The 17070-nt window shown below is 39.2% G+C and overlaps 1 protein-coding gene across 3 annotated transcripts in view; it reads left to right on the top strand.

The window, feature by feature from the left end:
* LOC133638399 (bone morphogenetic protein 1-like) overlaps positions 1-16361 on the top strand; it is a 43853-nt gene extending 27492 nt beyond the window's left edge. Inside the window, exons 13-20 of one of the 3 annotated variants that reach the window (XM_062030951.1) lie at positions 802-927; positions 3455-3618; positions 7675-7855; positions 7938-8063; positions 11395-11522; positions 11595-11808; positions 11909-12159; positions 15209-16361. In XM_062030951.1, the coding sequence (XP_061886935.1) occupies positions 802-927; positions 3455-3618; positions 7675-7855; positions 7938-8063; positions 11395-11522; positions 11595-11808; positions 11909-12159; positions 15209-15343 (1325 nt within the window). In that variant the 3' untranslated portion in view covers positions 15344-16361. The remainder of the gene's footprint in view (positions 1-801; positions 928-3454; positions 3619-7674; positions 7856-7937; positions 8064-11394; positions 11523-11594; positions 11809-11908; positions 12160-15208) is intronic. The other 2 variants (XM_062030953.1, XM_062030952.1) reach the window with 2 other exon arrangements.
* The last annotated feature ends 709 nt before the right edge of the window (positions 16362-17070 follow it).

Raw genomic sequence — 17070 nt, 5'->3', positions numbered from 1 at the left:
CACCCGAAAATCTCCTTGGGCAACCATTCTCCCGATTTCCACCCGGACAACAATATTGGGGACGTGCCTTAAAGGTACTGCCTTTAACGTCCTCTCTCACCTGAAACCTTCACCCCTTAACAGCCACATGCTGTCCAGGCGTCCGCTTTTCCTCCATATTAACAGCGTACCAGCCCAGTCCCATAATGATATAGCGTTGGACGGGTTTAACAATGGTTTTTACTCGAAGATGTCAAGAAATGCTGACACGTCGTATGATCTTTTAACTGGTTTAATGATAACGCAAAGCATACTTGGTCGACAGCCATACAGGTCACACTGAGGGTGACCGTATAAACAACTTTAACACTGTTACAAATATGCGCCACACTGTGAACCCACACCAAACAACAATGACAAACACATTTCGGGAGAACATCCGCACCGTAACACAACATAAACACAACAGAGCAAATACCCAGAACCCCTTGCAGCACTAACTCTTCCGGGACGCTACAATAACATCTACGGCTTTTGGAGCTCAGGGCACAACTGCACACACAACAAGAAGGAGACGAAGCAGAAGAACGAAGAAGAGACACGGCGACGACGAGTAATAAGAAGAAATACGCTTGCAAGTTCCAAAATGTTTGGAAAAAATAATTTCATTTCATCCAGAAAAGCTCAAAGGGGAAGGGATATGCTGCCTGGACCTTAACCCCGCCCCCGCAACCACGCCCCCCAAACCACGCCCCCCATATACGGAATTCGGAGATCTCAAGGTTGGCGAGTATGACCCCACTGCTTTTTATTGTTTGCCAGAGATGGACGAGTGCTCCCGACCTGATGATGGCGGCTGCGAGCAGCATTGCGTGAACACCCTGGGCAGCTACAGATGCGCCTGTGATCCTGGATATGAACTGGCCACTGACAAGTCCAGCTGTAAAAGTAAGGACTGCTCTTCTTAGCAAACACACGTAATGTCAGCTCTAGATATCGCTGCCGTTTCATTAACGGCAGAGTCTATTTTCTGGACCATAGGGTGCACGGTATTCTAAGGCGCACTACCGATTAGCGGGTCTATTCAGGTCTTTTTTCATACAAAAGGCGCACCAAATTATAGGGCACATTAAAGGAGTCATATTATTATGATTTTTTTTCTAAATGTAAAAGACTTCCTTATGGTGGTTCTTTGGTCAAAATGTTGCATGGATGATGTTTTACAGATCATCTTCCAGCCGCTTTCAGGATGCGCCGTTTTGTGGGCGGTCTTATTTACGTAGCTCACCTTCGACAGCGTGTTCTTTGTTGTAGCGGTGTAGCGTGCAAGGACGGGAGTGGAAGAAGTGTCAAAAGATGGAGCTAACTGTTTTAATGACATTCAGACTTTACTTCAATCAATAACGGAGTAGCATCTTCCGGCTCACTAGTGCAACAACAACGCCGGAAATGTGTCCCGGGAAAAAACGTCCGACCGGAACTCTCTAATAACTAAAGTTCTGTGGGTGAATAATGTAAACCCACTGCACTAGTAATTTTTAGGGCTTCTATAGCGAGATATACTGTAAGTTAGAACTTTACGCTAATTTATATTAGAAATGGCAACAGCGAAGAATGAATGTCCCATAACAAGAAGATAGTGAAAAAAATAAGCTTATCGACTACGGTATCGGCACGGACTACAATAGCGGACGTGCGCAAATTTTCAGGACTTATGTAGATCCCAAATACACATCAGCAGGTACCAGAAAGTAAGAAAAATTGGTTTTGCATAATATTATGAAACAAAACGCCAGGTCATATGTCTGCTAATAGGTGCCATTTTGCGGTCCTTATACACATACCATAGTAATACTTGTATCTCTGACTACGGTAGCCGTAATGGGCCGACAATCCATCAAGCGGTGCGGCTTCAAAGTCATACTAAAACAACTTGACAGATTTTTGAGTGATGTACAGATTATTTTCAATGGAACATTTAAAGTTTTGGTGTTGTTTACTGGCGTCATATTGCAGTCTACACGTATGTCTTATGTGTGACTGCCATCTACTGGTCACACTTATCATTACACCATGTACCAAATAAAATTGCTTCGAGGTCGATAAGCAGAACCAGAATTATTCCGTACATTAGGCGCACTGGTTTATAATGCGCACTGGTTTATAATGTTGGAAAAAATTAAAGGATTTTAAGTTAGTGTCCGTCAAAATCTTGTCATAATAGCTGCTTTTATTGGATCCCCAAGATGCCAGTAGCTCCATTTAAAGTATGTTGCAGCATACAGCTGCTTCCTCCACCTATGTTTGTGCTTTAAAATGATGCTACTCAGCTGTTGGTGTGAAACTAAAGCATCGTGTTGTTTACAACAAACTCATCAGCAGTATTAAAGCTAAATATTATTGCTGCTCTAATTTACTTGTTGATAAAAGACCATGTGCTCAGAGCGAGCTCTGTGTTAAAGAGAAAACTTTTTTTTTAAATTTAAGACTAACATTGTTTTTAGTTTTCAGAAATAACAGCCTCTCTCCAATTATCAACTGTTGCAGCATATTTTGTGTTTTTGCCATTAAAAAACAGGGTTTTGACAAAAAGGGCATAAAACATTTAAAAAAAAAACGTTATATTGCCAGATGGACCTGAAGTTGATCTAGAAAAAAATAAAACAAATATTAACGTATGACTTAATTTGAACAATTGTTTGACTTGAGACCATTTCTTGTGTCTGTGACCAAACTTGAGGGGAGCCCATCCATCCATCCATCCATTTTCTACCGCTTATTCCCTTCGGGGTCGCGGGGGGCGCTGGAGCCTATCTCAGCTACAATCGGGCGGAAGGCGGGGTACACCCTGGACAAGTCGCCACCTCATTGCAGTGAGTGGAGCCCAAAGAATAAAAAAACCTATACATTGTATTGGTTTTGAAAATTAAAAATATCAAAATGGCCCCTGCTAATCTGGTTTTTCGTTTTGTAGCCCTCAGTAGAAAATGTTTAGACACCCCTGCTTTAGGATGAATGATATCTTACAAATAGTGTAAAATATTCATCATAAACTTAAAGACATACCAAAAGTGTGTTAATTTGTATATGGTTGACTGTTATTTTGTTTTTAGCCTGGAGTAGACAATTGGGGGCTTTTCTCAGCATTTTATTACGTGAGATAAAAAAAAAGATATTAATTAATTAAAGATCATAAATGATTTATCGCTCTTTTTTTTAATAATTTGACAGCTGTAATTAAATGTAATACTATTTGCTTTGTAAGAAAACAACTAGTTTAACATATAATTGAATTGGTTTTAGCACCTTTAATGTACAAAATGTATCAAACTGGCCCATGTACCACCACTAAACTGCGGTATAAAGATTGTAAAAATTACAGACAATGCTAAAGTTATTAAATTTTGAAGTTAAACCGAATATGAGTGTAAATGTACACGTCACAAATGTTAAAGTGAGCCCTTTCTTCAACCAGCAGCAGCGTGTGGCGGCTTCATCACCAAACTAAACGGCTCCTTCACAACTCCTGGGTGGCCTAAGGAATACCCGTCGAACAAAAACTGCGTGTGGCAACTGGTGGCGCCCGTCCAGCACCGCATCACTCTGGTCTTTGATGTGTTTGATATAGAAGGCAATGATGTAAGTATGGTTGAAAAGTCATTCTTATACGTATATTTCAACTTAGATTTTATTAATAATTGTCAGGTTCAAACACTGATGACATCTATTAAACAGACAAGAAGCAAGGAATCATGCAGAGACGGAGTTACATTTTGCTCAATTGAGGAGAGATGTTTTTCGGGCTATACTCTAGTTACAGATCCAAACTACGCTCTAAAGTCCAGCCCACGTGCTTCCTCTATTTATTTGGGAGGTCCCTGGTTACATCAGTGAAGCTGCTGCTGAAGGAGGTGGGGTAATCAGCAGCCCCAGACACAATATATGATTATACAAAAATGCAAATGTGCTGACAGTCGTGATATCGCCCTGTCTCTGCTCTGTCTGCGTCACGGCGGTGTTCGGCCTTGGCAGTCGGCAGGCCGTTCCTGGACACAGACACTGATACGAGACGACTTCCAATCTTTGGATTTGCAAGTCGTCTCTTTGCACAGATGGAGAAGTACTACTTTAACACAATTGATAATAACTTTAGCAACGGCCCTTAAGCATAAGAGTTGTGTGATCATTTATAAATAGTTATTCTAACATAATGAGAGTGAATGAGAAAGTGGAAAAAAAGGAAATCTATCCCTCCACTGAGAAACATCCCCACACCATAATGCTGCTGCCACTACCATGCTTCACTGTATTAGTCTGGTGATGAGTGGTGCCTGGTTTCCTCCGAACATGACACCTGGCATTCACGCCAAAGACCTCAATCTTTGTCTCATCAGTCCAGAGAATTTTGTTTCTCATGTTCTGAGAGTCTTTCAGGTGCATTTTGGCAAACTTTTTACGAAGAAATGGCTTCTGTCTGGCCACTCTACCATACAGGCCTGATTGGTAGATTGCTGCAGAGATGGAAAGTTCTCCTCTCTCCACAAAGGAATGCTGTAGCTCTGACAGAGTGACCATCAGGTTCTTGGTCAAATCCCTGACTAGACTAAGATGAATGCAGCAATGTACAGAGACATTCTGGATGAGAACCATCCATCCATCCATCTTCAACCGCTTATCCGGAATTGGGACTGCAGCTCCAGCAGAGACCCCCAGACTTCCCTCTCCAGAGCAACATTAGCAACTTCCTCCTGGGGGATCCCGAAGCGTTCCCAGGCCAGAGAGGAGATGTAATCCCCCCATCTGGTCCTTGGCCTGACCCGGGGTCTCCTCCCAGTGGGGCGTGCAATGAGGACCTCCCTAGGGAGACGCTCGTGAGGCATCCGCACGAGATGCCCGAACCCCCTAAGCTGGCTCCTTTCCAAGCGAAGGAGCGGCGGCTCTACTCCGAGTCCCTCTCGGGTGACTGAACCTCTCACCCTATCTCTAAGGCATACTTGCCAACCCTCCCGTTTTTAGCGGGAGACTCCCGGTATTCAGCGCCTCTCCCGATAACTTCCCGGCAGAAATGTTCTCCCGACAAACTCCCGGTATTCAGCCGGAGCTGGAGGCCACGCCCCCTCCAGCTCAATGCGGACCTGAGTGGGGACAGCCTGTTCTCACGTCCGCTTTTCCACAATATAAACAGCTTGCCTGCCCAATGACGTCATAACATCTACGGCTTTTAGACAGTAGAGTGCACACTGCGCACACAACAAGGAAACGAAGCAGAAGAACGAGGAAGTTACAGACATGGCGACGCCGTCGACGAGCAAGATGAAGAAATACGCTTGCAAGTTCCAAAACGAATGAAAACAAGAATTTCAGTTCATCCAGGACAGTTCGAAGGGGAAGGGGTATGTAATTATGTTGCCTGTACATTTTGTAAAACAGACTTCTCCATTGAACACGGGGGCCGAAATGATATACTCAGACATGAACGGAGAAGTTAAACAGGACAATGCTGCCATCTACTGGATAGCCCCCGGAACACTAAAATTCAAGTATTTATTTTATTTATATGTATAATAAAATATAAAAAAAAAAAATAAAAAAATAAATATATATATATATATATATATAGCTAGAATTCACTGAAAGTCAAGTATTTCATACATACATATATATATATATATATATATATATATATATATATATATATATATATATATATATATATATATATATATATATATATAGCTAGAATTCACTGAAAGTCAAGTATTTCATACATACATATATATATATATATATATACTGTATATATATATATATATATATATATATATATATATATATATATATATATATGAAATACTTGAGTTGGTGTATTCTAGCTGTAAATATACTCTCCTCTTAACCACACCCTTAACCACGCCCCAGCCACGCCCCAGCCACGCCCCCCACCCCAACCACGACCCCCACCCCCACCCACCACCTCCCGATATCGGAGGTCTCAAGGTTGGCAAGTATGCTCTAAGGGAAATGCCAGCCGCCCTTCTGAGGAAACTCATTTCGGCCGCTAGTATCTGCGATGGATGAGAACCGACAATTCCCATCCAACCTGATGGCGCTTGACAAGCTTGTGGCACCGTATTCGAAAAGACTTAGACTTCCTTTTTATTGTCATTCAAAATTGAACTTTACAGTACATTTAAGAACAAAATTTTGTTGCATTAGCTCATGGTACTTGAGGCTGTAATTGCTGCCAAAGGTGCATCAACAAAGTAGAGCAAAGGCTGTGAATACTTATGTACATGTTATTATTCAGTTTTTTTAAATTTTTAATACATTTGCAAAATTTAAAAAATAAAAATACATTTCACATTGTCATAGGGTATTGTTTGTAGAATTTTGAGGACACAAATGTATTCTATTTTGGAATAAGGCTGTATCATAACAAAATGTGGAGAAAGTGAAGCTCTATGAATACTTTTTGGATGCACTGTAGTCCCTTTTTTTTTTAAACTAAGAAAAAACATTTTAACATTGAAAAAATATACACACTACCGTTCAAAAGTTTGGGGTCACATTGAAATGTCCTTATTTTTGAAGGAAAAGCACTGTACTTTTCAATGAAGATAACTTTAAACTAGTCTTAACTTTAAAGAAATACACTCTATACATTGCTAATGTGGTAAATGACTATTCTAGCTGCAAATGTCTGGTTTTTGGTGCAATATCTACATAGGTGTATAGAGGCCCATTTCCAGCAACTATCACTCCAGTGTTCTAATGGTACAATGTGTTTGCTCATTGGCTCAGAAGGCTAATTGATGATTAGAAAATCCTTGTGCAATCATGTTCACACATCTGAAAACAGTTTAGCTCGTTACAGAAGCTACAAAACTGACCTTCCTTTGAGCATATTGAGTTTCTGGAGCATCACATTTGTGGGGTCAATTAAACGCTCAAATGGCCAGAAAAAGAGAACTTTCATCTGAAACTCGACAGTCTATTCTTGTTTTTAGAAATGAAGGCTATTCCACAATATTGTTTGGGTGACCCCAAACTTTTGAACGGTAGTGTATATTTAGTGGGTTTTATCTAGATATGTTAATCCCAATTTTAAAATGTCAAAAAACTAAAGCTGGTTGGACTTTTTCATGCAAGCTGCATTTCAAGCAGCACGTAGTTGTGGGGGGAGGTGTAGTCAGCGCTGTTTGCAGGAGGAAAAGTCACCGCCGCTGTCCGATGGTACTGATGGCGAGACACAGCTGGCAGGTGATTGGATTTCACAGGTGGTACGTGTTAATCTAATCATCTGTTGTCTTTAACAGTAAGCGGCCGGGAGCAGAGGGGAAGAGAGGTTACGGGCGTGGCTGAAAAGTCGCGTCCTGCTTGAGAGAGAACTTGCTGAAAACAATCTGATGATTAAAACATTGTTAAAACCTACACGCTTGGCTCCGGTGCTGTGTCTAACAGTGGAAAGTACGTCCACAGTAGTTTTTACATGTAAACATACAAAGTATGTCCGTATGGGGCGGCGACGTCAGGTTTAGAGTGGGATGTAGGGCCCTTTAGTAGTCTTGTGAATGAGGGCCCAGAATTTGGTGCTACTCCCCTGAAGAGGAGTTAATCACAGCATTCAAGGAAGTATAGTAGTGTGTTGATACCTCATGCATCAATTCCTCAATGAGATAACTGTGTTTCCATCAGGTGTGTAAATACGATTATGTGGATGTGCGCAGTGGCGCTACAGCGGACGCAAATCTCCACGGGAAGTTCTGCGGCGAGGAGAAACCCGACCCTGTAACCTCACAGCAGAACACCATGAGAGTCGAATTCAAGTCCGACAACACCGTGTCCAAGAGAGGATTCAAGGCTCACTTCTTTTTTGGTGAAGAGTCAACCATGGCTGCCAGTGTTGTCGTCTTGTTCAAATTAGTCGATACACACCTCTGAAAAATCTTGCTTTGCAGATATGGACGAGTGTTCGGACAAAAACGCCGGTTGCCAGCATGAATGTGTGAACACCATGGGAAGCTACAAGTGCCGGTGCCGCAGCGGCTTCGCTCTTCACGACAACAAGCATGACTGCAAGGAAGGTGAAGAAGTGCAAAAGTCATCATTTATTTTCACAGCACCTTCGTGCACAGACACGTCGCAGCGCATAGAAGAAGAAAAGACACACACAGCACTAGTGACAATAACAAAACATGGCATGGCACTGAGAATTGAGGAAAAACGCCACCTTGGAGGCTTTCACACTGGAGAATAAATAAAATGTATGTAATCTAAAACAGATTTTACAATATACAATATGTACAAAATAAAATATAAATAACAAATTAGCTGGAACATAAATTTGTGAGAATAATAGTAGTGATAATAGCAATAAATGAAATAGAAAATACTGCGGTGAGGTGGCGACTTGTCCAGGGTGTACCCCGCCTTCCGCCCGAATGTAGCTGAGATAGGCTCCAGCGCCCCCCGAGACCCCGAAAGGGACAAGCGGTAGAAAATGGATGGATGGATGGAAATAGAAAATAACAGAAAATAAGTTAGGATCCAATAGGAGTTTGAAATGATCAGTAAAACTGATGCGTGACACATGAAACTGATGCCTTGTCTCTTAATAATTTATCCTCTAAAACAGGGGTCACCAACGCGGTGCCCGCGGGCACAAGGTAGCCCGTTAGGACCAGATGAGTAGCCCGCTGGCCTGTTCTAAAAATAGCTCAAATAGCAGCACTTACCAGTGAGCTTCCTCTATTTTTTAAATTTTATTTATTTACCAGCAAGCTGGTCTCGCTTTGCCCGACATTTTTAATTCTAAGAGAGACAAAACTCAAATAGAATTTGAAAATCCAAGAAAATATTTTAAAGACTTGGTCTTCACTTGTTTAAATAAATTCATTAATTTTTTACTTTGCTTCTTATAACTTTCAGAAAGACAATTTTAGAGAAAAAATACAACCTTAAAAATGATTTTAGGATTTTTAAACACATATACCTTTTTACCTTTTAAATTCCTTCCTCTTCTTTCCTGACAATTTAAATCAATGTTCAAGTAAAACATTTTTTTTTTATTGTAAAGAATAATAAATACATTTGAATTTAATTCTTCATTTTAGCTTCTGTTTTTTCGACGAAGAATATTTGTGAAATATTTCTTCAAACTTATTATGATTAAAATTCAAAAAAATTATTCTGGAAAATCTAGAAAATCTGTAGAATCAAATTTAAATCTTATTTTAAAGTCTTTTGAATTTTTTTTTACGTTTTTGTTCTGGAAAATCTAGAAGAAATAATGATTTGTCTTTGTTAGAAATATAGCTTGGTCCAATTTGTTATATATTCTAACAAAGTGCAGATTGGATTTTAACCTATTTAAAACATGTCATCAAAATTCTAAAATTAATCTTAATCAGGAAAAATTACTAATGATGTTCCATAAATTGTTTTTTTAATTTTTTCAAAAAGATTCGAATTAGCTAGTTTTTCTCTTCTTTTTTTTCGGTTGAATTTTGAATTTTAAAGACTCGAAATTGAAGATAAACTGTTTCAAAATTTAATTGTCATTTTTTTTCGTGTTTTCTCCTCTTTTAAACCGTTCAATTAAGTGTAAATATCATTAATTATTAATAATAACATAGAGTTAAAGGTAAATTGAGCAAATTGGCTATTTCTGGCAATTTATTTAAGTGTGTATCAAACTGGTAGCCCTTCGCATTAATCAGTACCCAAGAAGTAGCTCTTGGTTTCAAAAAGGTTGGTGACCCCCGCTCTAAAAGCCTTAGTGGCAACATGCATGGACAGCACCTTTTAGCTCTTATTTCCAAAATTGTGTACACTACTGAATTGGGGTCTTATGGCTACTTATGTGGACACTTATACTGCCATCTGGTGGTGTCAGAAGAGTATAACATACAATGGAATTTGGGGAAAAAAGTGTAAAAATAAGAATTAGCATGTCACTAAACATGAAGTACACGTTTGTGTACTTATGGACTAAGTACATCTGGGGAGGGTGGGGTGGGGGGTGAGAAAAAACATTTGGTCTAAACCTGGGCCCCTGGAGAGGGGGTCCAGACTGAGGCCAAGAAAAAAACTCAAATAATAACTCCTATAACACCCAAAAGCACAAATTTCGACCATTGAAATTCTTTCTATAGATGAAGACTCACGGTCATTTAAAAACAGCACTGCACATCATAATGGCGGCGACAGTTTTGATGTTAAAGGTCTAAACTAATTATGTAGAACGTCCGGCGGCCCGGATTGAAAATCATAACGGGCCGCATGTGGCTATCGGGCCGTATTTTGCCTAGGTCTGCTCTACTGTATCAAAAGCATGCGATATGCATATGATCCAGCAGAATTGGAAATTTTCATTATCTAAATTCCACCGTTCATTATTATTATTCATTCATTTAAAGTCTTTAAAAGTGCTTTTTCGATACTGCGATTCATCTTAAACCCCGACTGATGTCCTTCTAAAATGTGTTTTCTATTTACAAAGCTAGACTTGGTTAAAAAAACATTTTTCTAAAATCTTACTTAAGAACAAGAGATGTCCGATGATGGCTTTTTTGCCGATATTCCGATATTGTCCAACTCTTAATTACCGATTCCGATATCAACCGATACCGATATATACAGTCGTGGAATTAACACATTATTATGCCTAATCTTGTTGTGATGCCCCGCTGGATGCATTAAACAATGCAACAAGGTTTTCCAAAATAAATCAACTCAAGTTATGTAAAAAAAATGCCAACATGGCACTGCCATATTTATTATTGAAGTCACAAAGTGCATTATTTTTTTTAACATGCCTCATGGGAGGGGGGAGGGGTAGGTGGTAGTGGGCGGTGTATATTGTAGTGTCCCGGAAGGGTTAGTGCTGCAAGGGGTTCTGGGTATTTGTTCTGTTGTGTTTATGTTGTGTTACGGTGTGGATGTTCTCTCGAAATGTGTTTGTCATTCTTGTTTTGTGTGGGTTCACAGTGTGGTGCATATTTGTAACAGTGTTAAAGTTGTCTGTACGGTTACCCTCAGTGTGACCTGTATGGCTATTGACCAAGTATGCATTGCATTCACTTGTGTGTGTCAAAAGCTGTAGATATTATGTGACTGGGCCGGCAGGCAAAGGCAGTGCCTTTAAGGTTTATTGGCGCTCTGTACTTCTCCCTATGTCCGTGTACCACTCCGTACAGCGGCGTTTTAGTCATAAAGTTTACTTTTTGAAACCGATACCGATAATTTCCGATATTACATTTTAAAGCATTTATCGGCCGATAATATCGGCAGCCCGATATTATTGGACTGCCGATATTAAGAACAGTAAGTTGGTCGTATTAAAAGAGTACACTTACTAAAATGAAAGCTGATAAATGGTGCTGCTTACCCTACAATGTGCTCTGACATTTCCAGCGGGCTGTGATCACATGATTAACGGCGTATCAGGCACCATTAGCAGCCCCAACTGGCCCGAGAAGTACCCCAGCAAGAAGGCCTGCACCTGGCTTCTGTCCACAACTCCGGGTCATCGGATAAAACTTGTAATCACGCATTTTATTTTATTTTATTGTTTAGCAGTTGCTTTTCTCACACTTTATTTTTCCCCCACTGAGGTGTTCAACGACATCGACATGGAGGCTCATATGCAGTGCGCTTACGACCATTTGGAAATTTTTGACGGGACAGATGTCCGCGCCTCGAGTCTGGGGCACGTCTGCGGCACAAAGAAGCCTCCTCCGGTCGTCTCCAGCGCAAACGCGATGTTCCTACGTTTCTTCTCCGACAACTCTGTGCAAAAGAGAGGCTTTGAGGCCTCGTACAGAGCAGGTAACCTCCATTCAAAATGATAGTAGGCCGTAAAATGGTTGAAGGAAAGAAGCACTCTTCCCTGTCTTCTTTCTACCCTCTAATTTTGTGGTGGCTCCAGAATGCGGAGGCAGCCTTCACGCTGAGGTCAAAACGAAAGATTTGTACTCTCATGCCGAGTTTGGAGACAACAACTATCCGGGAGGCTCCGACTGCGCGTGGGTCATCTCTGCGGAGAAAGGTTACGGAGTGGAGCTCCTCTTCCAGGTGTTTGAGGTGGAGGAGGAGCCTGACTGCGGCTACGACTACGTCGAGCTCTACGACGGGGCCGACGTCAAGTCCCCACGGCTGGGACGATTCTGCGGATCTGGGGTAGATATGTCCACTTTGTAAACAATACTTGAATGTTCCCTCTCCACTCTAATAGAGGCCATCCCACTATTTGTCCAGCGTTCAACAAATAAATAGCAGTAAAGAACTTACACAAAGTACCATATTTTCCAGACCATAGGGCGCACTGCCGATGAATGGTCTATTTTCCAACTTTTTTCCAAGGTTTCTCATTGTCATCCCATTGGGTTGAGTTCTTTCTTGCCCTGATGTGGGATCTGAGCCGAGGATGTGTCATGTTTTGGTATTTTCGGTTAGTTCTGGACTCCCTCAGTTCCTGTTTTGTGCACCCCCTTGAGTTTGTTTTAGTTAGCATGGTTGCTTATTGTTTTCACCTGCCCCTGATTAGTCCTCGGGGAACAGGTGAGCGTACCCGAACACCAATCAGAGGCAGGTGAAAACAATAAGCAACCATGGCAAGTGCTGGTAGGCGCACCATAGGCGGTCCTCCGACCATACTTGCCAACCTTGAGACCTCCGATACCGGGAGGTGGGGGGTGGGGGGTGGGTGGCGGGGTGGTTAAGAGGGGAATATATTTAAGATAGAATTCACCAACTCAAGTATTTCATATATATATATATATATATATATATATATATATATATATATATATATATATATATATATATATATATATATATATATATATATATATATATATAATATATACTGCCATCTACTGGATAGCCTCCAGAACACTGAAATTCAAGTATTTCTTTTATTTATATGTATAATAAAATAAATATATATATATATATATATATAGCTAGAATTCACTGAAAGTCAAGTATTTCATATATATATATATATATATATATATATATATATATATATATATATATATATGAAATACTTGACTTTCAGTGAATTCTAGCTATATATACAGTATATATATATATATATATATATATATATATATATATATATATATATATATATATATATATATATATATATATATATATATATTATTTTATTATACATATAAATAAAAGAAATACTTGAATTTCAGTGTTCTGGAGGCTATCCAGTAGATGGCAGTATTGTCCTGTTTAAGAGTCTCACAACATTGCTATTTACGGCAGACAAACTGCTTCACGGTAGACTAAACGTGACTGCTGTTGTTGTGTGTTGTTACCGCGCTGGGAGGACGTTAATGAAACTGCCTAACAATAAACCCACATAAGAAACCAAGAACTCGCCCTCGATCATTCTACAGTTATGATGTCATTGGGCAGGCAAGCTGTTTATATTGTGGGAAAGTGGACGTGAGAACAGGCTTAACACCAATCAGAGGCAAGTGAAAACAATAAGCAACCATGGCAACTAAAACAAACTCAAGGGTGCACAAAACAGGAACTGAGGGAGTCCGGAACTAACCGAAAATACCAAAACATGATCCGGGCCACGGGTCATGACAGGATGTCGTTGTGGCTTGTGCAGCCCTTTGAGACACTCGTGATTTAGGGCTAAATAAGTAAACATTGATTGATATATAAGGTGCACCGGATTATAGGGCGCATTTAAGGAGTCATGTTATTAATAATGTAAACTCACTACACCGGTATGTTTTAGCGCTTTCATGGCGAGTTTACTGACAGATATAAGTAAGAACTTTACATTACTTTATATTAGAAATGGCAACAGCGGAGGATGAATGTCCCATAACAAGAAGCTTATCGACTACAAAAGCTGACGCATGCAAATTTTCAGGATTTATGCAGATCCCAAATACAGATCAGCAGGTACCAGAAGGTAAGAAAAGTTGCTTTTGCATAATATTGCGAAACAAAACGCCAGATAATATGTCTTATCTTACACGCACACCATAATAATACTCCTATGTTTAATGCGCCGACAATCCATCAAAGTCATACTAAATAATTTTGATTGGTTTTTGAGCCCCGTGTGTAATGTTCTATATTTTCAACGGAACATTTAAAATCTTGGTGTTGTTTACTTGAGTCGTATTGCCATCATAGAGTCTCTGCAGATTTTCTGAGCCCTGGTCCGGCAGCGGCTTTTTGCGATCTCCTGGATAGGATTAGTGAGAATATACTTATTTTAAGTAGAGATGTCCGATAATATCGGTCTGCCGATATTATCGGCGGATAAATGCGTTAAAATGTAATATCGGAAATTATCGGTATCTGTTTTTTTATTATCAGTATCGTTTTTTTTTTTGTTTTTTGTTTTTTTATTAAATCCACATAAAAAACACAAGATACACTTACAATTAGTGCACCAACCCAAAAAACCTCCCTCCCCCATTCACACTCATTCACACAAAAGGGTTGTTTCTTTCTGTTATTAATATTCTGGTTCCTACATTATATATCAATATATATCAATACAGTCTGCAAGGGATACAGTCCGTAAGCACACATGATTGTGCGTGCTGCTGGTCCACTAATAGTACTAACCTTTAACAGTTAATTTTACAAATTTTCATTAATTACTAGTTTCTATGTAACTGTTTTTATATTGTTTTACTTTCTTTTTTATTCAAGAAATTTTTTTTAATTTATTTATCTGATTTTATTTGATTCATTTTTTTAAAAAGTACCTTATCTTCACCATACCTGGTTGTCCAAATTAGGCATAATAATGTGTTAATTCCACGACTGTATATATCGGTTGATATCGGTATCGGTTGATATCGGTATCGGTAATTAAAGAGTTGGACAATATCGGCATATCGGATATCGGCAAAAAGCCATTATTGGACATCCCTAATTTTAAGGTATTTTGGGGGTTCATTGAGGTTAGCTAATTTTACTTGTTTTGGAAAGTCTTGACGAGCTGAATTTTCTTGTTCTATTGGCAGATAATTTTGCTTAGTTCAAATACAATACCCCTCATTTTTGTATTTTTTTTTCTTGTTTTTGAACACTGACTTTTTGCAGTTTGTATGAACCAAAAAGCACAGAGGGCTCCATATGAGGCGTCCTCATTTGACCGTACGAGAGGAATATTGTACTCCCTGCTAAAATCCCTGCATCTATTTTTTCCTTCCTCCTCCTCCTCCAGACTCCAGAGGAAATCTACTCCGCCGGGGATGCCCTGCTGTTGAAATTTCACTCGGACGACAGCGTCAGTAGAAAAGGTTTCCACGTGCTCTACACCAGCACAAAGTTCCAGGACACTTTGCACGTGAGCAAGTGAATTTAAACTAACATCCAAACTGCAAATGCAGACTCTTCACTTTTTGCCGGGCCCACACCCATCCCAGCGAGGAGTGCATGGATTTAAACCACACATGTCACATTTACAGCAGGCAAATGATACATTTCACATAATTGTAGGTGTACAAGCTCTTGCACGCTGCCTGTAATTAGCAATTTAGTGCCCTGTGGGGATTTAAAATGCACAGTTTTACATTTAAACACCTGATGACGGGCTGTTAACTTTCCTATGTTTTTCCGACCCTCCACTGTAAGCTTATGTTTAATGAATAGTGTTTTTGCACATATCCCTTACTTCTACAAATCCCGCTTACGTATAACACACAGCATTTTTCCACACTTTTAAAGTTAACTGTTGCATCGCCAATACAATACTGATTTTAGGACGAAACATGTTTACAATCTTGGACAATGTGTGTGACACGCGATACTGACAGCTAGTTAGTCATTTTTAAGTTGCGTTGTTAAATAAATCCCCAAGTTTTCTGTCTTTTTGTGTTGTATTATAACAAACCTCATCATTTCCTGCGCACTTAAACACAGCACCGGATACATCAGTTACTGTATACTCCCAAAACATCATTTAAAAAAAGAATACAATTATTCCTTAATTTGAACGCAAAAAAACAAAAATACTATCCATCTACACGGTTCAATCAAAATAGTATCTCCGAAACAATATTGATCTGAATAATCAATAGTTATATCAAAATAAAATAAAGAAAGAAACATGGCGTGAGTCTGAAAATGAGCAGAAAGAAGCAGCAGCTTAAACATTTCCTGCCTCATCACTCAGACATAATAATAATATTATTATTTATCAACAATACAATAAATAATGACCTGATATGACACTATTTAGTATATAATCACAGAATACATATCAGATATACTTATATCCATGTATATGTAACCCAGGTGGATCGGCCTCTTAACCTTTATCCCATCCCGCATGGAGACACAAACCCTGGTCGTCAGCGTGAGAGGCGAGTGTGCTGGCCACTGAGCCAAAAGCCAGAGCTGGCAGCTCTGCAGCCAGCACCACTCTCGAAGTTGGCATACATATATATATATATATATATATATATATATATATATATATATATATATACAGTACAGGCCAAAAGTTTGGACACACCTTCTCATTTCAATACATTTTCTTTTTTTTAATGACTATTTACATTGTAGATTGTCACTGAAGGCATCAAAACTATGACACCTGTGAAGTGCAAACCATTTCAGAGAATATAAAACCTGTTTTCAGTTATTTCACCTTTTTTTGTAAAGTACATAACTCCACGTGTGTTCATTCACAGTTTTGATGCCTTCAGTGACAATCTACAATGTAAATAGTCATGAAAATAAAGAAAACACATTGAATGAGAAGGTGTGTCCAAATTTTTGGCCTGTACTATATACATACATATATATATATATTTATATTTCTCCATATATATATATGTATATTTCCATATATATGATATTATTACTTCTAAAAACCAACATTGATTAGTCACTTTTTGGAGATTAAAAGTTTTTATTTGATGTGTAATCCAGCCATTTCATAGATCATTTTGTCGTTTTGAAATTGCATTGTTAAAGAAATCCAACATATTTCTTTGGATTGCATCTAAAACAAATGTTCATATGTCCCTGCGTACTTGAACACAACACCAGTTACATCAGTCACTCCCCAAATCAACCACT

The sequence above is a fragment of the Entelurus aequoreus genome, linkage group LG21 (assembly GCF_033978785.1).
Source record: "Entelurus aequoreus isolate RoL-2023_Sb linkage group LG21, RoL_Eaeq_v1.1, whole genome shotgun sequence".
NCBI classification, from domain to species: domain Eukaryota; kingdom Metazoa; phylum Chordata; class Actinopteri; order Syngnathiformes; family Syngnathidae; genus Entelurus; species Entelurus aequoreus.
Note: the sequence above shows the minus strand (reverse complement) of the source record. Positions and strands in the feature narration are given on the sequence as shown.